Here is a 22,465-nt window from a genome sequence, read left to right as displayed (position 1 = left end):
TAATCTTGGTTGTAGTTTCTTCCCTTTAATCACGTTAAGTATGTACTGCCACTCCCTTCTGGTTTGCAGAGTTTCTGCTGAAAGATCAGCTGTTAACCTTATGGGGTTTCCCTTGTATGTTATTTGTTGTTTTTCCCTTGCTGCTTTTAATATTTGTTCTTTGTATTTAATTTTTGATAGTTTGATTAGTATGTGTCTTGGTGTGTTTCTCCTTGGATTTATCCTGTATGGGACTTTCTGCGCTTCCTGGACTTGATTAAATATTTCCTTTCCCACATTAGGGAAGTTTTCAACTATAATTTCTTCAAATATTTTTTCAGTCCCTTTCTTTCTCTCTTCTTCTTCTGGGACCTCTATAATTCAAACGTTGCTGCATTTAATGTTGTCCCAGAGGTCTCTGAGACAGTTGTCAATTCTTTTCATTCTTTTTTCTTTATTCTGCTCTGCCGTACTTATTTCCATTATTTTATCTTCCAGATCACTTATCTGTTCTTATGTCTAAGTTGTTCTGCTATTGATTCCTTCTAGGGAATTTTTAAGTTCATTTATTGTGTTGTTCATCGTTGTTTGTTTGCTGTTTAGTTCTTCTAGGTCCTTGTTAAACGTTTCTTGTATTTTCTGCATTCTATTTCCAAGATTTTGTATCATCTTTACTATCATTACTCTGAATTCTTTTTCAGGTAGACTGCCTATTTCCTGTTCATTTGTTTGGTCTGGTGGGTTTTTACCTTGCTCCTCATCTGCTGTGTGTTTCTCTGTCTTCTCATTTTGCTTAACTTACTGTGTTTGGGGTCTCCTTTTCTCAGGCTGCAGATGCGTAGGTCCCGTTGTTTTTGGTGTCTGCCCCCAGTGGCTAAGGTTGGTTCAGTGGGTTCTGTAGGGTTCCTGATGGAGGGGACTGGTGCCTGTGTTCTGGTGGATGAAGCTGGATCTTGTCTTTCTGGTGGGCAGGGCTGCAGCCAGTGGTGTGTTTTGGGGTGTCTTTGACCTCTTTATGATTATAGGCAGCCTCTCTACTAATGGGTGGGGTTGTGTTCCTGTCTTGCTAGTTGTTTGGCATGGGGTGTCCAGCAGTGTAGCTTGCTGGTCGTTGAGTGGAGCTGGGTCTTAGCGTTGAGATGGAGATCTCTGGGAGAGCTTTTGCCATTTGCTATTACGTGGAGCCAGGAGGTCTCAGGTGGACCAGTGTCCTGAAGTTGGCTCTCCCACCTCAGAGGCTCAGGCCTGACACTAAGCCAGAGCCCCAAGACCGTGTCAGCCACACGGGTCAGAAGGGAGAAAGAAAGAAAGAGGGAGAGAGAGAGAGAGAGAGAGAGAGAGAGAGAGAGAAAAGAAGAAAAGTTATTAAAATAAAAAATAAAAAGTAATTATTAAAAATAAAAAAATTAAAAAGTAATAAACAAAAAGGAAAGGAAGAAGAGAGCAACCAAACCAAAAAACAAATCAACGAATGATAACAAGTGTTTAAAACTACACTAAAAGAAAAAAAAAAAAAAAAGGGACAGACAGAACCCTAGGACAAATGGTAAAAGCAAAGCTATACAGACAAAATCACACAAAGAAGCATAAACATACACACTCACAAAAAGAGATAAAGGAAAAAAATATGCATATATCATTGCTCCCAAAGTCCACCTCCTCAATTTGGGATGAATCGTTGTCTATTCAGGTATTCCACAGATGCAGGGCACATCAAGTTGATTGTGGAGATTTCATCCGTTGCTCCTGAGGCTGCTGGGAGAGATTTCCCTTTCTCTTCTTTGTTCGCACAGCTCCCGAGGTTCAGCTTTGGATTTGGCCCCGCCTCTGCGTGTAGGTCGCCTGAGGGCGTCTGTTTTTTGCTCAGACAGGACGGGGTTAGAGGAGCTGCTGATTCGGGGGCTCTCGGTCACTCAGGATTGGGGGAGGGAGGGGTACGGAGGCGGGGCGAGCCTGCGGCAGCAGAGGCCGGCGTGACGTTGCACCAGCCCAAGGCGCGCTGTGCGTTCTCCCGAGTAAGTTGTCCTTGGATCCCGGGACCCTGGCAGTGGCGGGCTGCACAGGCTCCCGGGAGGGGAGGTATGGAGAGTGACCTGTGCTCGCACACAGGCTTCTTGGTGGCGGCAGCAGCAGCCTTAGCGTCTCATGCCCGTCTCTGGGGTCCACGCTTTGAGCCGCGGCTCGCGCCCGTCTCTGCAGCTCCTTTAAGCGGCGCTCTGAATCCCGTCTCCTCGCGCCCCAGGAAACAAAGAGGGAAGAAAAAGTCTCTTGCCTCTTTGGCAGCTCCAGACTTTTCCCCGGACTCCCTCCCGGCCAGCCGTGGCGCACTAACCCCTGCAGGCTGTGTTCACGCCGCCAACCCCAGTCCTCTCCCTGCGCTCCGACCGAAGCCCGAGCCTCAGCTCCCACCCCCGCCCGCCCTGGCGGCTGAGCAGACAAGCCTCTCGGGCTGGTGAGTGCCGGTCGGCACCGATCCTCTGTGTGGGAATCTCTCCGCTTTGCCCTCCGCACCCCTGTGGCTGCGCTCTCCTCCGCGGCCCCGAAGCTTCCCCCTCCACCACCCGCAGTCTCCGCCCGGCAAGGTGCTTCTAGTGTGTGGAAGCCTTTCCTCCTTCACGGCTCCCTCCCACTGGTGCAGGTCCCGTCCCTATTCTTTATCTCTGTTTTTTCTTTTGCCCTACCCAGGTACGTGGGGAGTTTCCTGCCTTTTGGGAGGTCTGAGGTCTTCTGCCAGCATTCAGTATGTGTTCTGTAGGGGTTGTTCCACGTGTAGATGTAGTTCTGATGGATCTGTGGGGAGGAAGGCAATCTCCGCGTCTCACGCCTCCGCCATCTTGAAGGTCTCCTGTAGTTTTTAAAATCACTGCTTTCTAAGTACTGCAGTCATCACAACTCTTCCTTTCTACACTGCCCTCCACTGTCTTCTGCTCCTTCCAGAAGAGCCAAAGGGCCAAGAACAGTGTCCACAGGCCTGTGCTTTTATGATAACTATGTTTTTCTGTCCTATTACTAGGTTTGGTTCATAGTTATTTTATAGTTATTTTGCCTGAATTCAATTGAAACCTCATTTCGAGAGGCACACACAGGGATTGAGTCTACGCAGTCATTAGCTATGCAAAAAATAAATAAATAAAGGTGGAGGATTTCAGCACTTTATCTACAAATTATGCCCCTTAGCTCTTCAGGACTGTCAGGCTTCCCCCAGAAAAGCATTCCAGGGGTTGGAAGAGATTATGGTGGGCCCTGTGTAACACTCACTTAGGCCGTAGAACTTAAAAGAGTCTTTCCTCAGCTGACATTAAGTCAGAAGTGATGAGTAGATGGCACAACAGTCCATGGTGCCTGGGACGGGCCTTGAGCAGAGTTTGTGTCCAGTAAGAAATGGTGCAGTTAAATTGGGTGTGGTTCTTGAGGCCATGCCCCCATCAGGGTCTGTATTCTTCATCAGTTAAAATATTGAAAATAAAAGTCTGTTAGTTTGCGGGGCTGCTGTAACAAAGTACCACAGACTGGGGGAGCTTAGACAACAGACATTTCTTCTCTCCCAGCTCCAGAGACTGCAAGTCTGAGATCAAGGTGAAGGCAGAATTGGTTCCTTCCAAGGGCTGTGAGGGACCATCTTCCCAGGCCCCTCTCCTTGGCTTGTAGACGGTTGTATTCTCCCTGTGTTTTCACGTTGTCTTCCCTTTACACAGGTCTCTGTTTCAAAATTCCCTTTTTTAAAAAAAAATAAGGACGCCAGTCATATTGGGTTAGGGCCCACCCTAATAACCCCATTTTAACTTCATTACCTCTAGAAAGACCCTGTCTCCTTAATAAGGTCACGTTCTGGGCTACTGGGTGTTTGGGCTCCAACACATGAAGGGTTGCATGATGGAAACAGTTCAACCCACTGCAGTAGTTATTTGTATTCATTTGAAAAGATAAGCCATGTCCTACTGAAGGAGTTCAGTTTCTTATTTTTAGACAAATATGGAGGTACGTTAGGTCTCTCATTCTTCCACCTCCCCTTGGTCTCTCTTGCTTACCTTGGGGAGTGCAGGCACCAGGGCTGGGGCCAGGGTACGCCGAGTGAGGCACAAAGTTGAAGCAGATGCTCCCTCTCAGGTGCCGGCTGAGCACCTGCAGGAGCCTGAGGGTGGGGGTGGGACACCTGTTGAATCGTGGGGCCCAGGTGGGCGTCTCACTGGCCTCCCCCTTCTCCCACTCCATTTAGGAGACCACTGCCCAGAGCAGACTCAGCCTGTGCAGTTCTTAGGGTAGGTTTCGCTGGTAAGGGACTGACATGCCTAATACCCACTCATCTAGAGCGAGTGTGTCTTGTGATCAGCTCATTCAATGAATGGATCCATTATGATGAGTTTGCTCAGAGCCATTTTGTCTAAAATGTCTTCACTTAATGACTCATTAGCTTAAATTTAAAAATTCAGTTTTAACATTACGGACAAAGGGCCCTTATGAAAAACTGGCCATTTATTTCTTGAGAATGGTTTTCCTCAAAGGTGCAAGATTTTATACAATATCAGAATGTTTGCTTTCTTCCCACAAATGATTATCCCTTATTAAGTGCTTACTCTGTACATAGCACTGTGAGAGGTTTTGGAGGCATGATTCAGTCTAATCCTCACAAAGGCCTTATGGAGTTGGCAGGGAAGATTAGCCAAACAGTGGTTCTACTCAGGGACTAACCAGCTGCCATGGAGGCTGGCCAGATCTTGCATCACACCTGTGTGAATGGCTGAACATCAATTTGGAGGTGGTAATGGAGGGGATTTTCCCTCCTGACATCAAATAGGTGGTGTCTTTTCCAATACCATCAACCCATCTTCCAACTCTCCAGTACCAACTGAGTATCCTACAATTTGATTCCATTCTGAGAGTACCTGGAGTTAGCACCAGACACCACAGACTGGAGGCTCAGTGCCACAAGACTGCCGCCCACTTCAGAGGCCAGCAGAAAGTGTCAGGTCCTCAGGTTACCCCCGCTTCCGTCCACCTTGGCCTCAGAGTTGGGGGTTCCCACAATCCCCCATCCAGGATTCAGTAATTTGCTAGAAGGAGTCACAGAACTCAGGACAATGCTGTACTTACTGTTACAGATTATTATAAAGGATACAAATGAACAGACAGATGGAGGTTTGTAGGTCGAGGTCCAGAAGGGTCCCAAGCACAAGAGCGTCTCTCTCCAAGGAGTCGGGGAGCACCACCCTCTTAGCACATGGATGTGCTCACCAACTTGGAAACTCTCCAAATCCTGCCGTTTATGGGTTTTTATGAACATTTCATCACATAGGCAAGATCAATTATGAATTCAGTCTCCAGCTCTTCCTCTGTCTCCAAAGGAAGGGGGTGGGGCTGAAAGTGCCAGGCCTCTCATCCAGGCTTGGTGGTTCTGAGACCATCCTGAAGCTTTCTAGGGGTTTGCCAAGAGTCACTTCATTGGGGCAAAACATGGTCCTGTCACCCTTAGCGCTTAGGAAATTTAAGAGCTCTGTGCCAGGAACTGGCAACAAAGGCCAAGTGTGTTTTTTATTCTGCCACGGTAATATGATCCCCATTTTACAGATGTGTAACGAAAGACCATAGAGAATAGAGTGACCTATTCTAGGTTTCTGAGGAGGGAAACCGAATCTGGCTTCCATCTTCCATCTGACTCTGTACCTCTGCTTGGTTGCACTACTCTCCATGAGAGCCCTGCCCGCATGCCTTCTAGGGCCTTCTCTTGCCCATCTCCCACTCCACACTGCCCTTGAGGGGCCTGGGAACCCAGAGCTCCTGCCCAAACTGGCCTGAGCATCTTTCGGGCCTACACAGGCCTCTTTCCTGCAGTCCATCTCCTTGGGCAGGTCCTGTGTGTGCTTCCCTAGGCCTGAAGGATGGCCAGCATGGCCGTGTGGACTGGAGTGTCCCGATGACTGTGTGGGGACCTTGCAAACAGGCCAGAACTGGCTTGGGAAGAGAAGAGGGGTAGGGAGCACCCATTTCTATTCTTGCCCCAGCCCTGCAGATATTCAGGTCTTCTCTTAACCATTTTTACAGTATTGCCTCCCTAATTACAAAATGCTTATTTTCCCTTTGGCCCTGTGTGCCAGTCCACACTTGATGCAATTATAGCTAGAGCAACCCAAATCAAATATGTGTTTCTGTGTAGTAAGCCATTGGCATTTGCAAAACAAAAACGAAGAAAGGAGCGTTTCATTTTTCAAGATACCCAGTAATAAAATAATACCGGATTGTGAAATCCAAAGTCATAAACATATACATTACCAAAGGAATTTATTGCAAGAAATAGGTAGTAAAGAAAGGGTTTTTAGATAACATGGATTCAGGTTTTGCAAGGCTTCAAGGGCAAGTAAAATAGAAAATAGAAGGCTCCCACAGCGATATAAAAGCATCACGTCATTCATCAATGACTAAATTTTTGAGAAATGCTCATTAGAAACACAAACATAAATTAGAAGTGCTCTTAAAAACATCCATAAAAACCCCTCAAATGGCAAAAAAGAACAGACACCAAATGACTGCAGAAACAGTCAAGGGTATTTGTGGAGGGAAGAGGCATGGGAAAGGTGGTAGAACTTTCATCCTTCTGGGCTTTAGGGACTTTGCTTCTTGGCTGATCTGGTTTGGAGGATGGCAGCACCATTCACACTGACTGGTTAGTAAATCCTTTGAGTTGATGATGATCCTGATGGTGGTGGGGGTTAGGGTCATGGACTCTGGCTCCCTAAGGTAGAGGAGCTGGGAGGAACTTTTGTTCCCTGTTTCCCTGCCTTCCTGCCAACGTACATGCCTCTTGTTCTTCAAGGCTTCTTGGTGGCATCTCCTTGATTCTCCATATCACTCAGCTCTTTCCCTCCCCTAGGTATTATCCACATCCCTCATCTGGCATTGCCACTGGCCGTCCGCACTCAGGACTGACCTCTGGGTATCTGTGTGAATTGTTTCCCCATCTCTGTCCCTGGAGGGGTGCGACAGTGCTGCATCTGGAATCTATATATCCCCTTCCCCACAGTTCCATCTTTATGCGTTGAAAGTGCCCAAAACTTCCCCATACAAGACATGAGACATAAACAGTTGTTATTAGGTTTATGTCTTGCTTGGTTACAGATTGAATGGCCTTTGTAACTTCTGAGATGTTTCTATGGTCTTGGATATCCAGAATGTTGATTCTGCCTCATTATATTTGGAATCTCCAGCAGGCTGACAGGGTCCCATGATGTTAAGTGAGAATTCAGCTGTTCCTGAGAAGGGCTCTGAGAATCCCAGAGTCTTCTGGTTGGAGTTTCTCGGTTACTCTTCAGTTTCCAAACTCATTTGGAGGGTGGGATAAGGATTTGAGATCACGTCTCTTAGATGGATGGAAAGGGTTTGTTTGTGGGTTGCGATGAATTTCCTTTGAAATTTCTGTTGGAGTCTCCTTTTCTCTCTCTAGCTAGGAGAGTTTTAAGGGGCATCTTGGTAACCCGGTTATTAAGAACACATTGTGTATATTAGTAATTGACTGTCACAAAAATGCTGTGTAACAATATACCTCCAATCTCAGCGGTTTAAAACAAGTAGTATTTGTTCAGCTCATGAGCCTGTGGGTCGGCCACGTTGGCCTTGGCTGCGCAGTTTTGGTTCTGTAGTTTCCCTCACAAGCCTGGGGATTGGTAGTCTTTCAGATGGATGATCCAGAGTGGTCTTGGCTGGAGAGACTGGATGACTGGGCTTCGTCCACATGCCTCTCATCCCCAGCACACTAGCCTGGGTGTGTTCCCATGGAGCTGGAAAGTTACACGTGCAAACACTTGATGCCTCTTGAGACTTGGGCTGTCTTGCTGTGTTCTGTTGAATGAAGCAAGTCCCACGGGCAGCCCAAAAACAAGGCTTGGGGAAGCGGACCCTACTTAGTGAGAGGAACCACAGTCACATGGCAAAAGGCATGGACCCAGGGAGGAGTGGAGAATTGGAACCATCATTTAATCTACCATAGTGTGACAGGAAAATGTAAGCAATTTAGTCTGCCTTCTCTGTGTATCTACAACACATGAAGGGTATTTCGATTATGTATGTGTGTCATCAACTAGCCCCAAAATAAGTAGCTTCAAACAAGAACCCACTTGCTATTTCTCATAATCCTGTGGGTTGACTGGACTCAGCTGGACAGTAGTTCTCCTTTCTTGGTGTCGGCAGGGGCTGCAGTCATCTGAGAAACCACCATTCTGGAATGTCCAAGATGACTCCCTCGTGGGCCTGGCACATGGTGCAGGTGTCAGCTGGACACCCACTTCAGGCCTCTGCCACGTGCTGCCCTGGGGCACAGGGACTGGGTTCCCAGAGGCAGGAAGGGAAAGCTTCTGGTTCTATGAAGGTCTGAGCTCAGGGCCCCAGAGCATCCCTTCTGCAGCCTTCTCTGGATCAGAGGCAGTCATTAACTCAGCTGGGCTTGGAGGGGAGGGGACAAGCTTGTGGTATGAGCAGCCGCGTGTGGGTGCAGGGGGGAGCGACTGTGTGGGTTGGGTTACCCTAGAGAGATGCTAAAACCTACAGAAAAAGCGGTTGTTCCTGAGTGTGTGGTCCTGCAGTTGGGGGACTTGCTTTTGTCAGGAAACCTCCAGGATGGACCTCTCTAGGCTGAGTGACCTGAGGAGCTGAGTGGTCTTTTCTTGGGGTGACTTCTGCTGCCCTGAGGAGGTCATCTTGGAGGAGTGGAAGGAATTACCCACCCACTCCGCTCCCAGAGGAGCCACAGCTCCGAGAGACCTTTGTCCAGGCTGCCCGCCGTCCTCTGTCCTCTCCCTTGTGTGCCACGAGCGTGGGTTACCTTCAGGAGCTGCCCAATTCAATTTCAAGACAGTGCTTCATTCCTTGTGCATTTTTAGCAACTCTTATCCCCCAAAAGGACTTGCTTTAGACTTAGGGGGGACATTGCCTACTTTCCAAGATCAAGAAATTTGGCTCTAGGAAAAAATAATGTCTAAGGTTCCAAGTTTGTCATCTTGGACAGCCAAGCTTCCCCTGATCTTGGGAGGACGCCGTGGAGCCATGTCGGGGACAGACCCACCCCACACACAGACCCGGAGGGGAAGACTTCCCGTGAGAAGTCCATCTATGTTGGAGGTGGATGTGTTTGCACCTTGAGAGGGTCGGAAAGCCCAGTATACAGATGCACTTGGGACTCGGCGAGTGCCCTGGCAGATCCCTGGAGTAATGTGTTCAGTAGCCAACTTGAAAGTCAGCTTTTGTGTCTGTAGTCCTGTACTGAAGATGTGAATTTTTGTTTTGTGGTTTACTACTGCTAAGAGTCATAGGCCAGATTTACCAAGAAGAAAACACACACAAATAATAGTTAATAAAAAAGTCATGGCCCCTAAAAATGTAAATTAGAAAGAGGTATTTTCAGTGCCAGAAAACAACTGATGGCTAACATCTACAGAGAACCAAAGACGGGTTGGGGAATGGTTCCTGGAGCCTGGAGCCCTGGGGGAGGGTCCCCAGGATGGGAGAGGTCTCCATAGGATCTAGCTATGGCCAGACCATGGCCAAGACTGGAGGGAGCCTCGAGTGGATGGTGGGAAGGGTTGGGGGCAAAATGTCCCTACACTTCTCTCCTCCCGCCTTGTGATCTCCAGATGGTGTCATGTTGATCAAACTTGACGGGGGCCAGAAGGTGAAGGAGCCCAGCTGAGGGTAGTCTGTAGGGGTCAGCCCTGGGTGGGGGGGCATGGGGCAGGGGTGGAGAATCTGCGATGGGGAAGGGCAGACAGACAAGAACCAGAACGCACTGGTGCCGAATCTGAAGAAGGAAGATTTTGGATGAAGTATTTCTCCCTAGAGTATGGGCACCTTAATATTTCATTCATTTAAGTTTAAATTAAATTTTCAAATGAATTAAAGTATCTTCAAAACACAGGGTGAAACCTGTTAATTATGTCAAACCAAAGTTTCTTATGGGCTTTGGAGTCAGGCCAGTCTGACTTGAATCCTGGCTCTGTTGCTTATGAGTCAGGTGATCATGGACAAATCAACAACCTCCCTGGGTGTCCACATCCCCGACTAGACGCTGGGAATGGGAGCTTTCAGAGTGGTGGTCAGGGTTAAATGAGAAATGCCTGTGGAGCCCTTAGCCCCAGGGCTGCCACTTAAGCACTCGATGACCAGTATCTGTGCTTTTATTAAGTGCTTAGTTATGAGGCTTACAGATGTGTAGATGGCATTAGTTTCAGTAGAAAGTTCAAAAGTCCAGTTCTCTCAATATAATAGAAAATATCATTTTGGGTGTCTCATTTCTTCCTTTAAATGATCACTCATAGATGCTGCCTGTGTAAAATGATGTGCATGAACTGAATTTGACTTGGGTTTTGGGGGACTTGTCATATTAGGGTTTTGGGGACTAAAAGTAAGTGATATTCCCAACGGGAGAGAACTGGGTTTTCTCGTCACTTCATTTACTATGCATATCTAAAGGCAAATGTTTAGTGCAGAGCTGGGATTATTTTACCATTGGTGTGTTGTGTTCAGTCCTAATGGAAAACCAAACAAAGAAACCTGGTTGTTTACTACTATTTGTGTTGCCCCTTTGTGTCTTCTAGATGCCTCAGGTTCTGAACAGATGGTAACCGTGCTGGCCTCCTGAAGGACATGATTCAGACTGTCCCAGACCCGGCAGCTCATATCAAGGTAGGTTCCAGCTCGGCCAGGAAGCTGCCCTGGCTTCCTCCTTGGCTGGACTTTTGCAGATGCCTGCTCACCTGTCGGCGAATGTAAGGGTCAGCCAACCACAGCTGTGGGCCAAACCCGGTCCACCACCTGTCTTTATTCAGCCCGTGAGCTAAGAAAATGCTTTTCACGTTTTTCAATGGTTGAAAAAAATTTAAAAGAAGAAGAATATTTCATAGTGCATGTACATTATAGGAAATTTAGACTTCATTGTCCAGAAGGAGAGTTTTCCTGGGCTGCAGCCACACACTCATTTCCATGCTGTCTAGGGCTTCTTTCACACTGTCATGGCAGAATTGAGTCCTTCCAGCAAAGAACATAGGGTGGCAAAGCCGACGATATTTACTCTCTGGTTCTTTGCAGAAAAAAGATTGCTGACCCCTGAGTTAACATTGAAAACCACGTCCAAATTCTCTAACTTCTGTTCTAAGTTCGTCTCCTTTACACTTCCTTGGGTTACCTAGGGAGAGACAAGAGGGTTTCCAATGCTCAGCCGTGTCGTTTAATCTGGGCGTGCTGACACTTCAGCAGCTTGTCACCCCACACCTGCCCCGCCTGCTCCCTGGCAGATCTTCCTGGAGCTCTGGAGGTGAGAGAACAACAGGGAAGTGAGACTCCAGCCAAGGCAAGTCCCTGAGAGGAAGCCGGCCCATTCCTTTCAATACTCTGCATACACATGGTTATAGCCACCGGGAGAAATGAAGTGATGGTTTTCATATATACTTGACCCAAATAAAAGTTACAGAAAAAGTTGGGGCTTGAGCTCCATGATCCAGATAGGCTGTCTACACCTGTGTTGACTGGTTCAGCTGTCTACATTGGCCCAACTCACTCACTACCTTGCCAGTTCTTGGCTTCCCCCATATAAATTCATCTCCCCAAATGGCCTCATCGGTTTTACTAATTTTTACTCTTTACCTAAAACATTTATTGAAAATGGAAAGTGGCTTATAAAGGAGAGGAAAGTTTATGGTATTGAAAAATTCATCTTTTTTTTCTTTGGACTAAAATATAAAACGCCCTCCAAAATGACGCATGCACACACACATTTACATACACACATGCATTTTAAAAGCAGTATATTTGCGAAAGTGTTATCTACCATGTACAACTCACATTCATACATGTTTAATTTCTTTGAAAGTGGAATTAGAAGTAATAAGAGTTTAAACGCGTTTTCTGAGCTCTGTGGGTGTTACTGCAAGTGTCAGAGATACGGGGAATCCCAGGGGTGCGGAGCATTCCGAATTTCATCCAGGGACGGACAGGAGCAGATCCTCTGGGTTGACACTACCATTTGATTTCTGTGTGATAGTTGATGGGGGCATGGCCATTATGTCTACAAAAATGCAAGTGGGAAAACTCTTGTGGATGTGATAAGGTTTCTTCAGAAATATCTGGAATGCGTTTGGTGAGTGTGTTTGTGCTACACACTGATGGGGGGAGGGGACTTTTTTCTTTTAGTTTCTGTTGGCTATGAAGCTGCAGGATGCAAAGAAAAGCTCTCAGGGAAAGAAGTTGATATAAGAAATATCTTCCATAGTTCAGAGTACGAGCGACAACAACTGAAATCCACTTTGACTGGCATTTTATTTGTAACCAACCAGAAGGAAAAGATGAAGTCAGCAAGAAATTATTGCAGAGTTTTAAAAGTTAATTCATCAAATGCAAACAGACACATCTGAGAAACATGATCTCTGAAAAAGTGTTTAGTAGAAACGTTCTGTATTTCATCTCAGGAATGAACTATGTTTTTAGCTCTGATTTATCTTATTATCCTTACATTGGTTAATGTAAATATAACTGACGGATAATTTTAAGAAATGGAACCCTGAGAGTTTCTTAAAAACAAATTTCAACTAAAATTGCTTCTGTGTCTTTTGAAGATGATTTGGTAATTTAGAGCTGCATATACTAATAGCTGATGTGGGCTTTGAGGCAGAGAGAATTGCATTAAAGACATTTGTTTCCTTGATAAATTCTATCAAATTCCACCTATTGGAATTTGAATAATTATTCCTGGACGTCCTTTTTTTTTTTGTATATGAAATTGGTGTCCTTGACAACAGTCAGGAAAATAGGTTGCCTTCCACTGTTCCCTTAAAATACCCGCTTTGGTGAATTTATTCAGTAAAATTTTCTATGCTGAGAAGTTTCTGGTTGTGGGCTGAGGAATGCAGCTCTTATTTCTCGGAGAGGAAGTTCTTATAAATGACACATGACAGGTTCCACTTGCTATGTTAATGTAGGTAGTGGAAGGTTTTGTCTTTGGCTCACTGCTACAGAAATGTTTTTCTCATCTGAAAAGGACTTGAATTCTCCACAGAATTGACTTCACCTGGCAGGTGTGCAAGGAGACAGCCATAAAGGCTTTATGTGGCCTTCGTATCCCTCCATAGGCTGATCTGGAGGCAAGAAATGTTCCTTTTTATTTAGGAAGTGTAGTCTGCAAAATTTCCTATAGTTCTTTTCTGCCAGAGCAAATGACTTTTACCTTTCATATATTTAAGGAGCTGGAAATAGTTTTTAAAGAGGAAGGATGGTAAATGTGAAATATTAGCTATTCTTGATTTAAATAATGTAACAATTGTGGCAGTTGATTTACAAAGAAAATGAACAGAACTTTAAACGTATTTCAGCTTATTCTTTATGGATGAAAATATTAAGTTGTTAAGCACATTTTGATTTGTCTTTCTTTGCCGGCCCTTCCAAGCATTGTCTTATAATAGAAATTATGGTGAGTGTCACACCAGTATGCTCTGAGCTGGTTAGGCCACGTGACCATGCCTCTGCTCTGCTAAGGGGTAGCACATTTCACTGCCAAAGATAGACCCAGACTCATCCCTGTTACTGAGTCCAAGTTTGAACTGCTTGCCACATGACAGGCCAGTAAATCAAGAGACAGGTCGTTGGGGGGAAGGAATAGCGACTTTAAAGATGGTGGACTAGTGTCCCAAAGAAGCACTTTACCCGAGTTAGAATTCAGGCTTCTTTTATACTAAAAGGGGAGGGGGTGTGGCTGGTTGTGGCAGACTTCTTGGCGTCAGAATCCTTTGTTCTGGCAGCTGTCCATGTGGGTCTGGTCACAGTTGTCCTGTAAACTTCCAACAAGACAATTGTTATTTTCTGCTTTGCAACTTTTTATCTCTATATGATTGGAAAAGTGTTACACCTTTAAAAGTCAGAGCCTTGAGAATGGGCTCTCCTGTATAGTTCAGGCTATAGGCAACATTCTTTTACAACAGGTGCAGAGCCAGCATGACTAAGCACAGGCAACAGAGCACAAGGGTTAGAGCTGAAGGAATGGATCTAATAGGGAGTCAGGTTTGTTCTTCTCTGTTACATCCCAAGCAGGGAAAAAAGACTAGGAAATCCATTTTACTAGGATTTGACAAAGATTTTGGTCATGAATTCTCATTCCTCATAAGAGCTCCATTTTAATATTTTCATTTACTAACATTAGAGACGAAGAGGATGAGCAGAGAGTAGTCAAGTTTCCAGCTTTAAAGAAACATCTGATTGGTACAGTTTGTAATTGTTCCCTTTGCCATTCATCAGCTACCCACTTGGATTACTAGACATTTTGGAACTGGCCAAAGGAGGATGGGACTGAGAGGGGAAGGGTCTGAATTTTAGTTCTACTCCATGGATCACTGGCTTTGTGACCCAGAGATGCTGGTTCCCAGAACTCTCTGAGCTGCATGTTCTTAGCTAGGTTCATGTCATGGATAAGAGAGAGGGTCCCAGTGTCTTAGGACTCAATTCAAATCCTGCCCTGTTGTTTACTAACTCGGTGATGCTGTACAAGTTCCTTAATCTCTCTGTGCGTTGGTTTCCTCTTGTCTGAAGTGGAAGCACCTACTTTGGGGGTTAATGTGAGGATTCAGTGAGCTATTATTACGGGTAATGCACCAAGACCCTGCTGAGAGCTCCTGTGGTCTGTAAAATGAGGATAACATATCCATCTCGAAGACAGAATATTGTCGTGTCTGATATACACAGAGCGACATGGGTATGTCTTAAAAAATATTGACTTGAATGAAAAAAATCTAAAACAGGATGTGCTCTGTGGCACAATACTGTTTACACATAGGAAAACATGTACACTTCCCAAAAGACATCACGTACTTTTCATGTATACATATGTATCTAAAACATATCATGACCACATCAGAGGAGATGAGTGCATATATGGGACATGTTGGCTGGTTGCTCTGAGAGGTGGTTAGGAGATAAGGGAAATAATAGTAATAATATACAGATAATGTCAGTTCCTACCATGGATGCGACACAGAGGGTTCTCTCCTCCACACTGGTGGTAAGTTGGTACAATACCAGTTGTGCTTTGGTACCAGTTTGGCGTTAACTTCTGAAGCTAATGATGCTCCAGCAGGTCCACCCCTGGGTATATGCCCTGTTGCACACAGGTGCCAGGAAACATGCATAAGCAAAAAACTAGAACAACCCAAATGCCAGGAGAACAGATAAATAACTTGTGGTCTAGTCCTCCAATGGAATACTATACAGCAGTGAAGAAAAACTACAAGCGTCTACCTGTGTCTGTGCATTAATGTGCATGATTCTCAAGGTTGAGTGAAAAAAAGCCACAGAATAAGTACAGTATCATACTGTATTTATCATACTGTATTTATTTAAGAATAAAGTATCATACTTTATACACAGTATGATTCCATGTATAAAGATAAAAAAAGGCAAAACTACAAAACATATGTTGTTCATAGACACACACGTATGTGGCAAAAAGAAGAACAAAGGCACAATATGTACATAATTCAGGATAGAAATTGCCTTGTGGGGGAGGGGAGAACTTTGGGGAGGGACTCAGGGGGTTTCTGAGATCCCGGTATTGCCTGTTGTGGGCTGAGGATGCATACAAGAGCATTTGCTTCTTATTCTTTAACTTGCACAAGTATCACATATCATCTTTGTGTAAGAATGATATTTACAGTAAAGAACTTAAGATACTAAAAGAAGAGAAAGGGAAGCTCAAGGTGGGCAGCTCAAGGTGGCATGATATTCAGGAAGACACTTTCTAACTGTAAACCATTCTGCACTGTGGCAGATCGTCAGTGTTAGAGATCGCTTCGTCCAGCGCTGGTCTAGCTGCTGAGGTGGGTGGGAGCCAGCTCTGGTCAAGTGACAACTGTGCAGGGACTGCAGTGAGAGGCTGTGTCTACACGGAAGCTGAGCACGAAGCTCTCCAGGCAGCTCTGGTTATTTTTTTTTATTGGACTATAGTTGATTTACAATGTTGGGTTAATTTCTGTTGTACAGCAAAGTGATTCAGTTATACATACATATATATATATATATATATACATTTTTAAAAAATATTCTTTTCCATTATGGTTTATCACAGGATATTGAATATAGTTCTCTGTGCTCTACAGTAGCACCTTGTTGTTTATCCATCCTATAGATACTAGTTTGCATCTGCTGACCCCAAACTCCCAATCCATCTCTGCCCCTCCCCTTGGCAACCACAGTCTGTTCTCTGTTTGTGAGTCTGTTGGTCGTTTCTGAGTTGAGTGAGTCCACCCGCCTGTAGCTCTGTGGGTGGCTCTGTGGGTGGCTCCGCTGCACCCTTTTGCAACAAGGAATCTGTCTCTGATTCACTCGTTCATTCATTCAGCAAACATCAAAGCCTTCCCTGTACTCGAAACAGGTTGGGAGTGTGGGTGTGAGAATAAGAGATCATAAAGACACAGCACCTGCCATCCGGGGCACAGGACACATGTTCCCAGACACATGTTCTGGAACATACCTCACCCATCCCACCTCGTCCCGCTCCTAGCCCTGTGCTTGGCCAGAACTGCTTCTGCCTGGAGACAGCCTGGTGTCTCCAGGGTCTTCCTGGGGGGTCCCACGTTGCCGGGTATTTCAGGTAGAGCACACACGCGATTTGGAGTGCACTTCACGGGCCTGATGGCTCCCAGGTGCAGCTCACATGCCTCTGTGTCTAGAAATGCCTGGAGTTTGTCACTGCCCTGTTGACCCTCTGTCATCCTGAGGAGGACGCTGGGCTCAGTTCTGGTGTCCATGGCTAGCTCATCTCCAGCTCCTGTTCCCCAGGGTTTCGTGTGAGGATCAGTCACAGTTGACCACAGGGTAAACAGTTTCTCTGTTCTGGTTTCTAGTTGATTCCTTCCACTTGTGGAAAAGGACTGAAAAATCGGCTGACTCAGGATTTTTGTTTCTAATGATTTTTTTTGCCTTCCTGTTCCTTTCCCCTTTAACTTTTATATTTTTTTGCCCATTTTTAGGGTTGGGGCCAGATGGTCTAGGTTTGAAGCTTGGTGCCACTTCTTATCAGTTGCCTCAGTTTCCTCAGCTGTAAAGTGGGGGTATATAGTATACCTACCTCCTAGAATCATGAGGATTAAATTAGTTAATGCTTTTAAAGCACTCAGAGCAGTGCCCAGCTCCCATTAACACTTATTATAACATTACCTATTATTATTAATATATTATAATGTCATTAATATCATATTCATTATATAATGTATTAATATATGATGCAATATATTATATATTGTATTTTATGTTATAGTAATTATATAATATATTCTTATATTGTTTATCTATTACTGATAATATTAACATTTTATATATTTATATATAATTAATATATTATTAACATGTTATATATTAATATATTATTAATATTATTGTTAATGATATAGCAATATATTATTATATTACTAAAACTAAAGCAGTTGTATAATATAAATTTATGTTATTAATATATAATATTATATATTAGCATGCTCTTACATAATAGCAGTAGAAGGAGAGAAGGAAGAAGAGGGAATATTCTGGAAAGAACTGGAAAGATAATAGGGTCAGTACTTGCCAAGAAGCCAACTGCTGAACTGACTTCTTTCCCACATGATTCTGTGGCTGCCTCTCTGGAAGTAATGCTAAATATTTCTGACTATAAAAGATGCTAAACTTAAACCCTGTTTGCATTTCATAGAAGGAAGGGTCTGAAAAAGATTTAAGAAGTAGCCAGTATTAAGCACAAGGTCACTGGGAGGCCTGAGAACCCAGAAGATGCGCAGAATGCTTTTAAAATAACACGAGGCAGATCCAAAAAGTGCCCTGATCTGCATCCCGAGTAAGCAATTAGGTGGCTTCTGTGGCTGGTGGTGACTTATCCCATTGCCCTGGAGAAGAGTGGATCTCACTACCTAGCTCCTATGTGACTGACAAAGGACCCATTGAATTGTAAGCATTTTGCACATCTTTGCAAATCTGATTTATAGACTTTGCTTCCCGGGAAGGTGGACAGCTTATCCTTTCGATGATATACTCAGCAGAGGCAGAGTTTTCCTCCCCAAATCTGTGTACTGTGAAGATGATGTAAGCCTTTGATACGCTGCCTATTTTTTCCTCAGTAAATCAGCTTTCATCAGATGCCAGTGGGGTTAGCACATCCCAATAAGCCTGGTGACTGGCTGTTTACAGCTGCCAGTTCGTTTTTTGCACTTTCATTTTTCTGCGAGATGGTGGCACTTAATGAAACACAGAAGAGCAAATCTGCAAAAATGCCCACAATGAATGCGTATGACTTTTTATAACCAGAAGGTAATATTTTAAAAAAATTTCAGGACATTCCATATGGCACAACTGTGGAGACTTGTAACATCCAAGCGTCTCACCGGCACGTATCCTAGGTGAGGTTTGCTGGAGCGGGGCTGTACCTTCTGTCTCCCCGCTGGCTTCCTGCGCCCCTCGGGGCGGAGCCTGGTCACCTGCTGGAGGCTGTGCTCAGGGTGGGTGCAGGGGGCCTTAATGGCGTGCTCCTTCCCAAACTAGCAATGCCTCATTAAGATTCAGTGACGCTGACATTCAGGGACAGCACCCGCCTTCCCGAGAGGTGTAAACGGGGGTCAGAAGAGGTTCAGATCACTTCCCGGGAGAATGGTTAGAAGTTGTCCGTGCTTGGCTTAGAGCCCCTCTGGGGCAGTTTTCCTCCAGAAGTGGTTCTCAAAAGGTATCCTGGAATTCTAATCAAAATTCAGATTCCTGGGCTGTCTGCCAGAGCCGCTTCTCCAGTAAATTTGGATGGGGCTCAGTGATCTTCATTTTAACAAGCACCTAAGGTGTTTCTGTCGACCTTGCTTAGATAATGAATAATTATTAATTATTAACCTAGCCTTATGGTAAATATTTATCAAAGCAACTGATTTTCTTTTCTGTCTACACTGGCGGCTGCATTGTTCTGCACCACCGCTCTGAATATCTGAGTCACACGTGTAAGGGTTTAGAGAACATTATTTGGACTCGGGTTTCAGAATACCAGCAGGTTTCCTGGGCTCTGTGATTGGGTGTAATGAGAGTCCAGGAGAGAAGTGTCCTTCCTCCTTCTTGTGCCTTATGGGAAATTAACTAATCAAGAATTTGGATCAAGAATGTTTCAGGTCAGCCCCCAGCAATTGAGTGTTTTGGAGTTGTCAGCCTCTGTGGCTGACGTCGATGTTGCCTGTGTGGCTCTTTTGGTGCATTTGGGGTTTGAGCATCGTTATCCTTGTTGCAAGACTGATGTTGGGACTGCTGATGTGGAGGAGGGGGCGTGAGCTGGAGGTGAGCTCAGTGGGGACAGTGAGTCCAGGATGCGACATGTGTGTTTTCCAATGGGCGCACCTAACGCTCTGCCTGAGTGGGGACAGGACTTAACTTACAGGTTCTCCATGGTTTAATTCCACCTTCTGCTTTTCTTCTTGTACTTACTTTACCTTCTGACCTCAAACTCTCATGGCTTCAGTTGTCACCTTCGTACAGGGGACTCTGTTATCTCTGGCTCTGGTTTCTCTCCCGAGCTCCAGCCTCACATTTCTAGGTGCAGGCTGGACACATCACCTGGATATGGGTACTAGTACCTTCAACTCAGCAAGCAATCAGAGGAGCCATATTTACGTTGTGTGATGCTTCGAGTCTCTGGAGCATCTTCATATACTCTGGTGCATTGAATGCAGAGCTTAGCTTGTTTGTCCAGGTCACAGAGAGTCCAGCCTCCTCCAAGGCCAGGTTCATTCATTATGATATCATGTCATTTCTGGTGAACCACTTCCCTTTGGGACAAGGCAGCTCCAGAGTAATGGGTGAGCAGACAGGTTGTAGAGCTCGACTTCCTGCTTTAAAGTCCCCAGCGTGACATTTGTTATTTGACCTTGGGCAAGTCACTGAGCCCCTCTGAGCCTCAGTTCTCTCATCACTAAAATGAGAGTGGTGTCTACCTCCTAGGGTTGTAGGAAGATCAGATGAGGTGATTCATGTGAAGGTCTTGGAACAGTGTCTAGTGACTAGTGGTTAGCTATCATCATCATCGTAATTGTCATCATTTAAATTTTTTGTTACTTCCCCCTTTTCCTTTTTTCATCACGGCCACTTCTCCCAGTTACCAGGCTTAAAATTTAGGGCATATCTTTAACACTTTTCTCTCTTTCACTTTTCACTTTGTGTCTAACTCGTAGTACCTTTTCATAGCAGGTCTGCTTTATCTCTTGTCTCTGACTCTTCTTCCGCCCGCTGCTTTTCTCCACCCAGACTTCCTTATGTGCTTGTTCTCTTATGCTGCCAGGTTAATCTTCCTACAAGACGGCTTCCTTCAGCACCTCTCTGATCAGAAAGGTGATTCATTCCGGGAGTAGGAACTTTTTTCAGGCTTTTGATAACAATATCTCCCCACCCACTTGTGCCCTTCTTCCTTCTCCAAGGAGTATCTGGAAATGCCATTTGATCACAGTCTATTGTGATGTTTAACCTTTGCTGATTTGATGAGTGGAGTTTTATCAAAGTTATTTCATTTGGAAACTTTTTTTTTTTTTTTGCGGTACGTGGGCTTCTCACTGTTGTGGCCTCTCCCGTTGCGGAGCACAGGCTCCGGATGTGCAGGCTCAGAGGCCATGGCTCACGGGCCCAGCCGCTCCGCGGCATGTGGGATCCTCCCAGACCGGGGCACGAACCCGTGTCCCCTGCATCAGCAGGCGGACTCTCAACCACTGCGCCACCAGGGAGGCCCCATTTGGAAACTTTTGCAAGTGGTCATCTCCTCATATGCTTATCAGCAAGTTATAATATCTTTTTTGTAATTTTTTGGACCCATTTCAATGAAACCATTCAACATTGCTGAGGGTATGGCATGAACCAAACAGATAAGATCCCCGCTTGCATGAAGCTTACATTCTAGGGGGTAAGATAGATGAAGCTCAAATATATATAGTATATTACCAGCATTACAACCAGCATTACAACGTGTGTGTGTGTGTGTGTGTGTGTGTGTGTGTGTGTGTGTATTTTAAAATGCTGGTTATAGTTCTTTAGAATAAACGTAAAGTAAGCAAGAGGTCATCAAGAGAGTGATGGAGGGAGAGGTGCCATTTCGCCCAGGAGATTAAGGAAGTGAGATTCAGAGAGAGACCTGAGGGACGTGGTGATCAGATCGGGGAATTGTGTTCCAGAGAGAGGGGATAGCACATGCAAAGGCCATTAGGCTGGAGCCTGCTTGGCGTGTCCAAGGAACAGCAGGGAGATTGAGGCTGGTGTAGAGTAAGGGTGAGGCCATGTGTTAAGTTCTGATATGCAAGTACAGGGACTTTTACATTTTATTCTGCATTTTGGGGGACAGGGGACCATTGGGGGGTTTTAAGTAGAATGGGCAACATGATCTGATTGAAGGTTTTTGATTTTGTAAACAGCTTCATTGAAGTATAATATAATGTACATTGGTTGAGTCATTTGCATTATGAGTCATCAGCCTGTATTTGAGGCTGGGTGACTAACGAGCTCGCCTGGAGACCAAGGTACAGAAGAGCCTTAGGGTTGAGCTTTGAGTCCCTGCAACACACAGAGGTTGGGAAGAGGAGGAGGAACCATCAGAGGCCGAGAGGAAGAGCCGGTGGGTCGAAGAAGAACAGAGAGATTTCCAGGTCTGTAGAGGGGAAGACCATCGGCTTTGGCAACGTGGAATTGGTTGGTGGCCTTAGGAAGAGGGATTTGCTTGGAGTGGACAAAAGCCACATTGGACTGAATTCAAACCCAAAAGGGAGAATGAATAAGTGCGGACAGCTCATGCAGGCGACTCTTTTCAGGGATTTAGGAGGTTTAGTTCTTGTATACAACAGCTTGTATACATTATACTTTAATGATATCTACCTCGAGCTATGTCATATTTGTCATACAGATTGGTTTTGATGTTTATTCTGCCTTTTAATTTTTACCTCCATGAGATAAATATTTTTATTTGCTTACACCTCTTTTATTTTTATTTATTTTTTTTTTTGGCGGTACGCAGGCCTCTCACTGTTGTGGCCTCTCCCGTTGCGGAGCACAGGCTCCGGACGCGCAGGCTCAGTGGCCATGGCTCACGGGCCCAGCTGCTCCGTGGCATGTGGGATCTTTCTGGACCGGGGCACGAACCCGTGTCCCCTGCATCGGCAGGCAGACTCTCAACCACTGCGCCACCAGGGAAGCCCTGCTTACACCTCTTGATGTTCTTCTTTGCTATCTTTCCCTTGGCTTTGCAACCTAAAAAAGTGCCTATCTGTTTTTCTTGCCTTTACTCTTGTGTATTTCCCAGTTTTCTATATGGCGTCTTCAATAGAAATAAAAGAAAATGTATATTATTTTAAAAACCACCAAGAAAGTCGTTCAGGGTTCACAGAAGACACGCAGAATTGCTGCCAGCATCAAACCCAGGGTCTTGAGTTCTGTGTTCTGTGCACAAGGAACCCAGCCTAACTTTGCAGCAGCTTTTTTC

General features: G+C 45.1%; 1 protein-coding gene across 4 annotated transcripts in view; it reads left to right on the top strand.

Moving 5' to 3' along the window:
• Positions 1–10,605: 10,605 nt before the first annotated feature.
• Positions 10,606–22,465, top strand: part of ERG (ETS transcription factor ERG) — a gene marked incomplete at its 5' end in the record, with an annotated part of 185,953 nt that continues 174,093 nt past the window's right edge. For all 4 annotated transcript variants that reach the window (XM_079704837.1, XM_079704836.1, XM_079704835.1 and 1 more), the window contains one exon: positions 10,606–10,644. In XM_079704837.1, coding sequence (XP_079560963.1) covers positions 10,606–10,644 — 39 coding nt within the window. The remainder of the gene's footprint in view (positions 10,645–22,465) is intronic.

The sequence above is a fragment of the Hyperoodon ampullatus genome, assembly GCF_949752795.1.
Source record: "Hyperoodon ampullatus genome assembly, chromosome: 5".
Taxonomy (NCBI): Eukaryota; Metazoa; Chordata; class Mammalia; order Artiodactyla; family Ziphiidae; genus Hyperoodon; species Hyperoodon ampullatus.
Note: the sequence above shows the minus strand (reverse complement) of the source record. Positions and strands in the feature narration are given on the sequence as shown.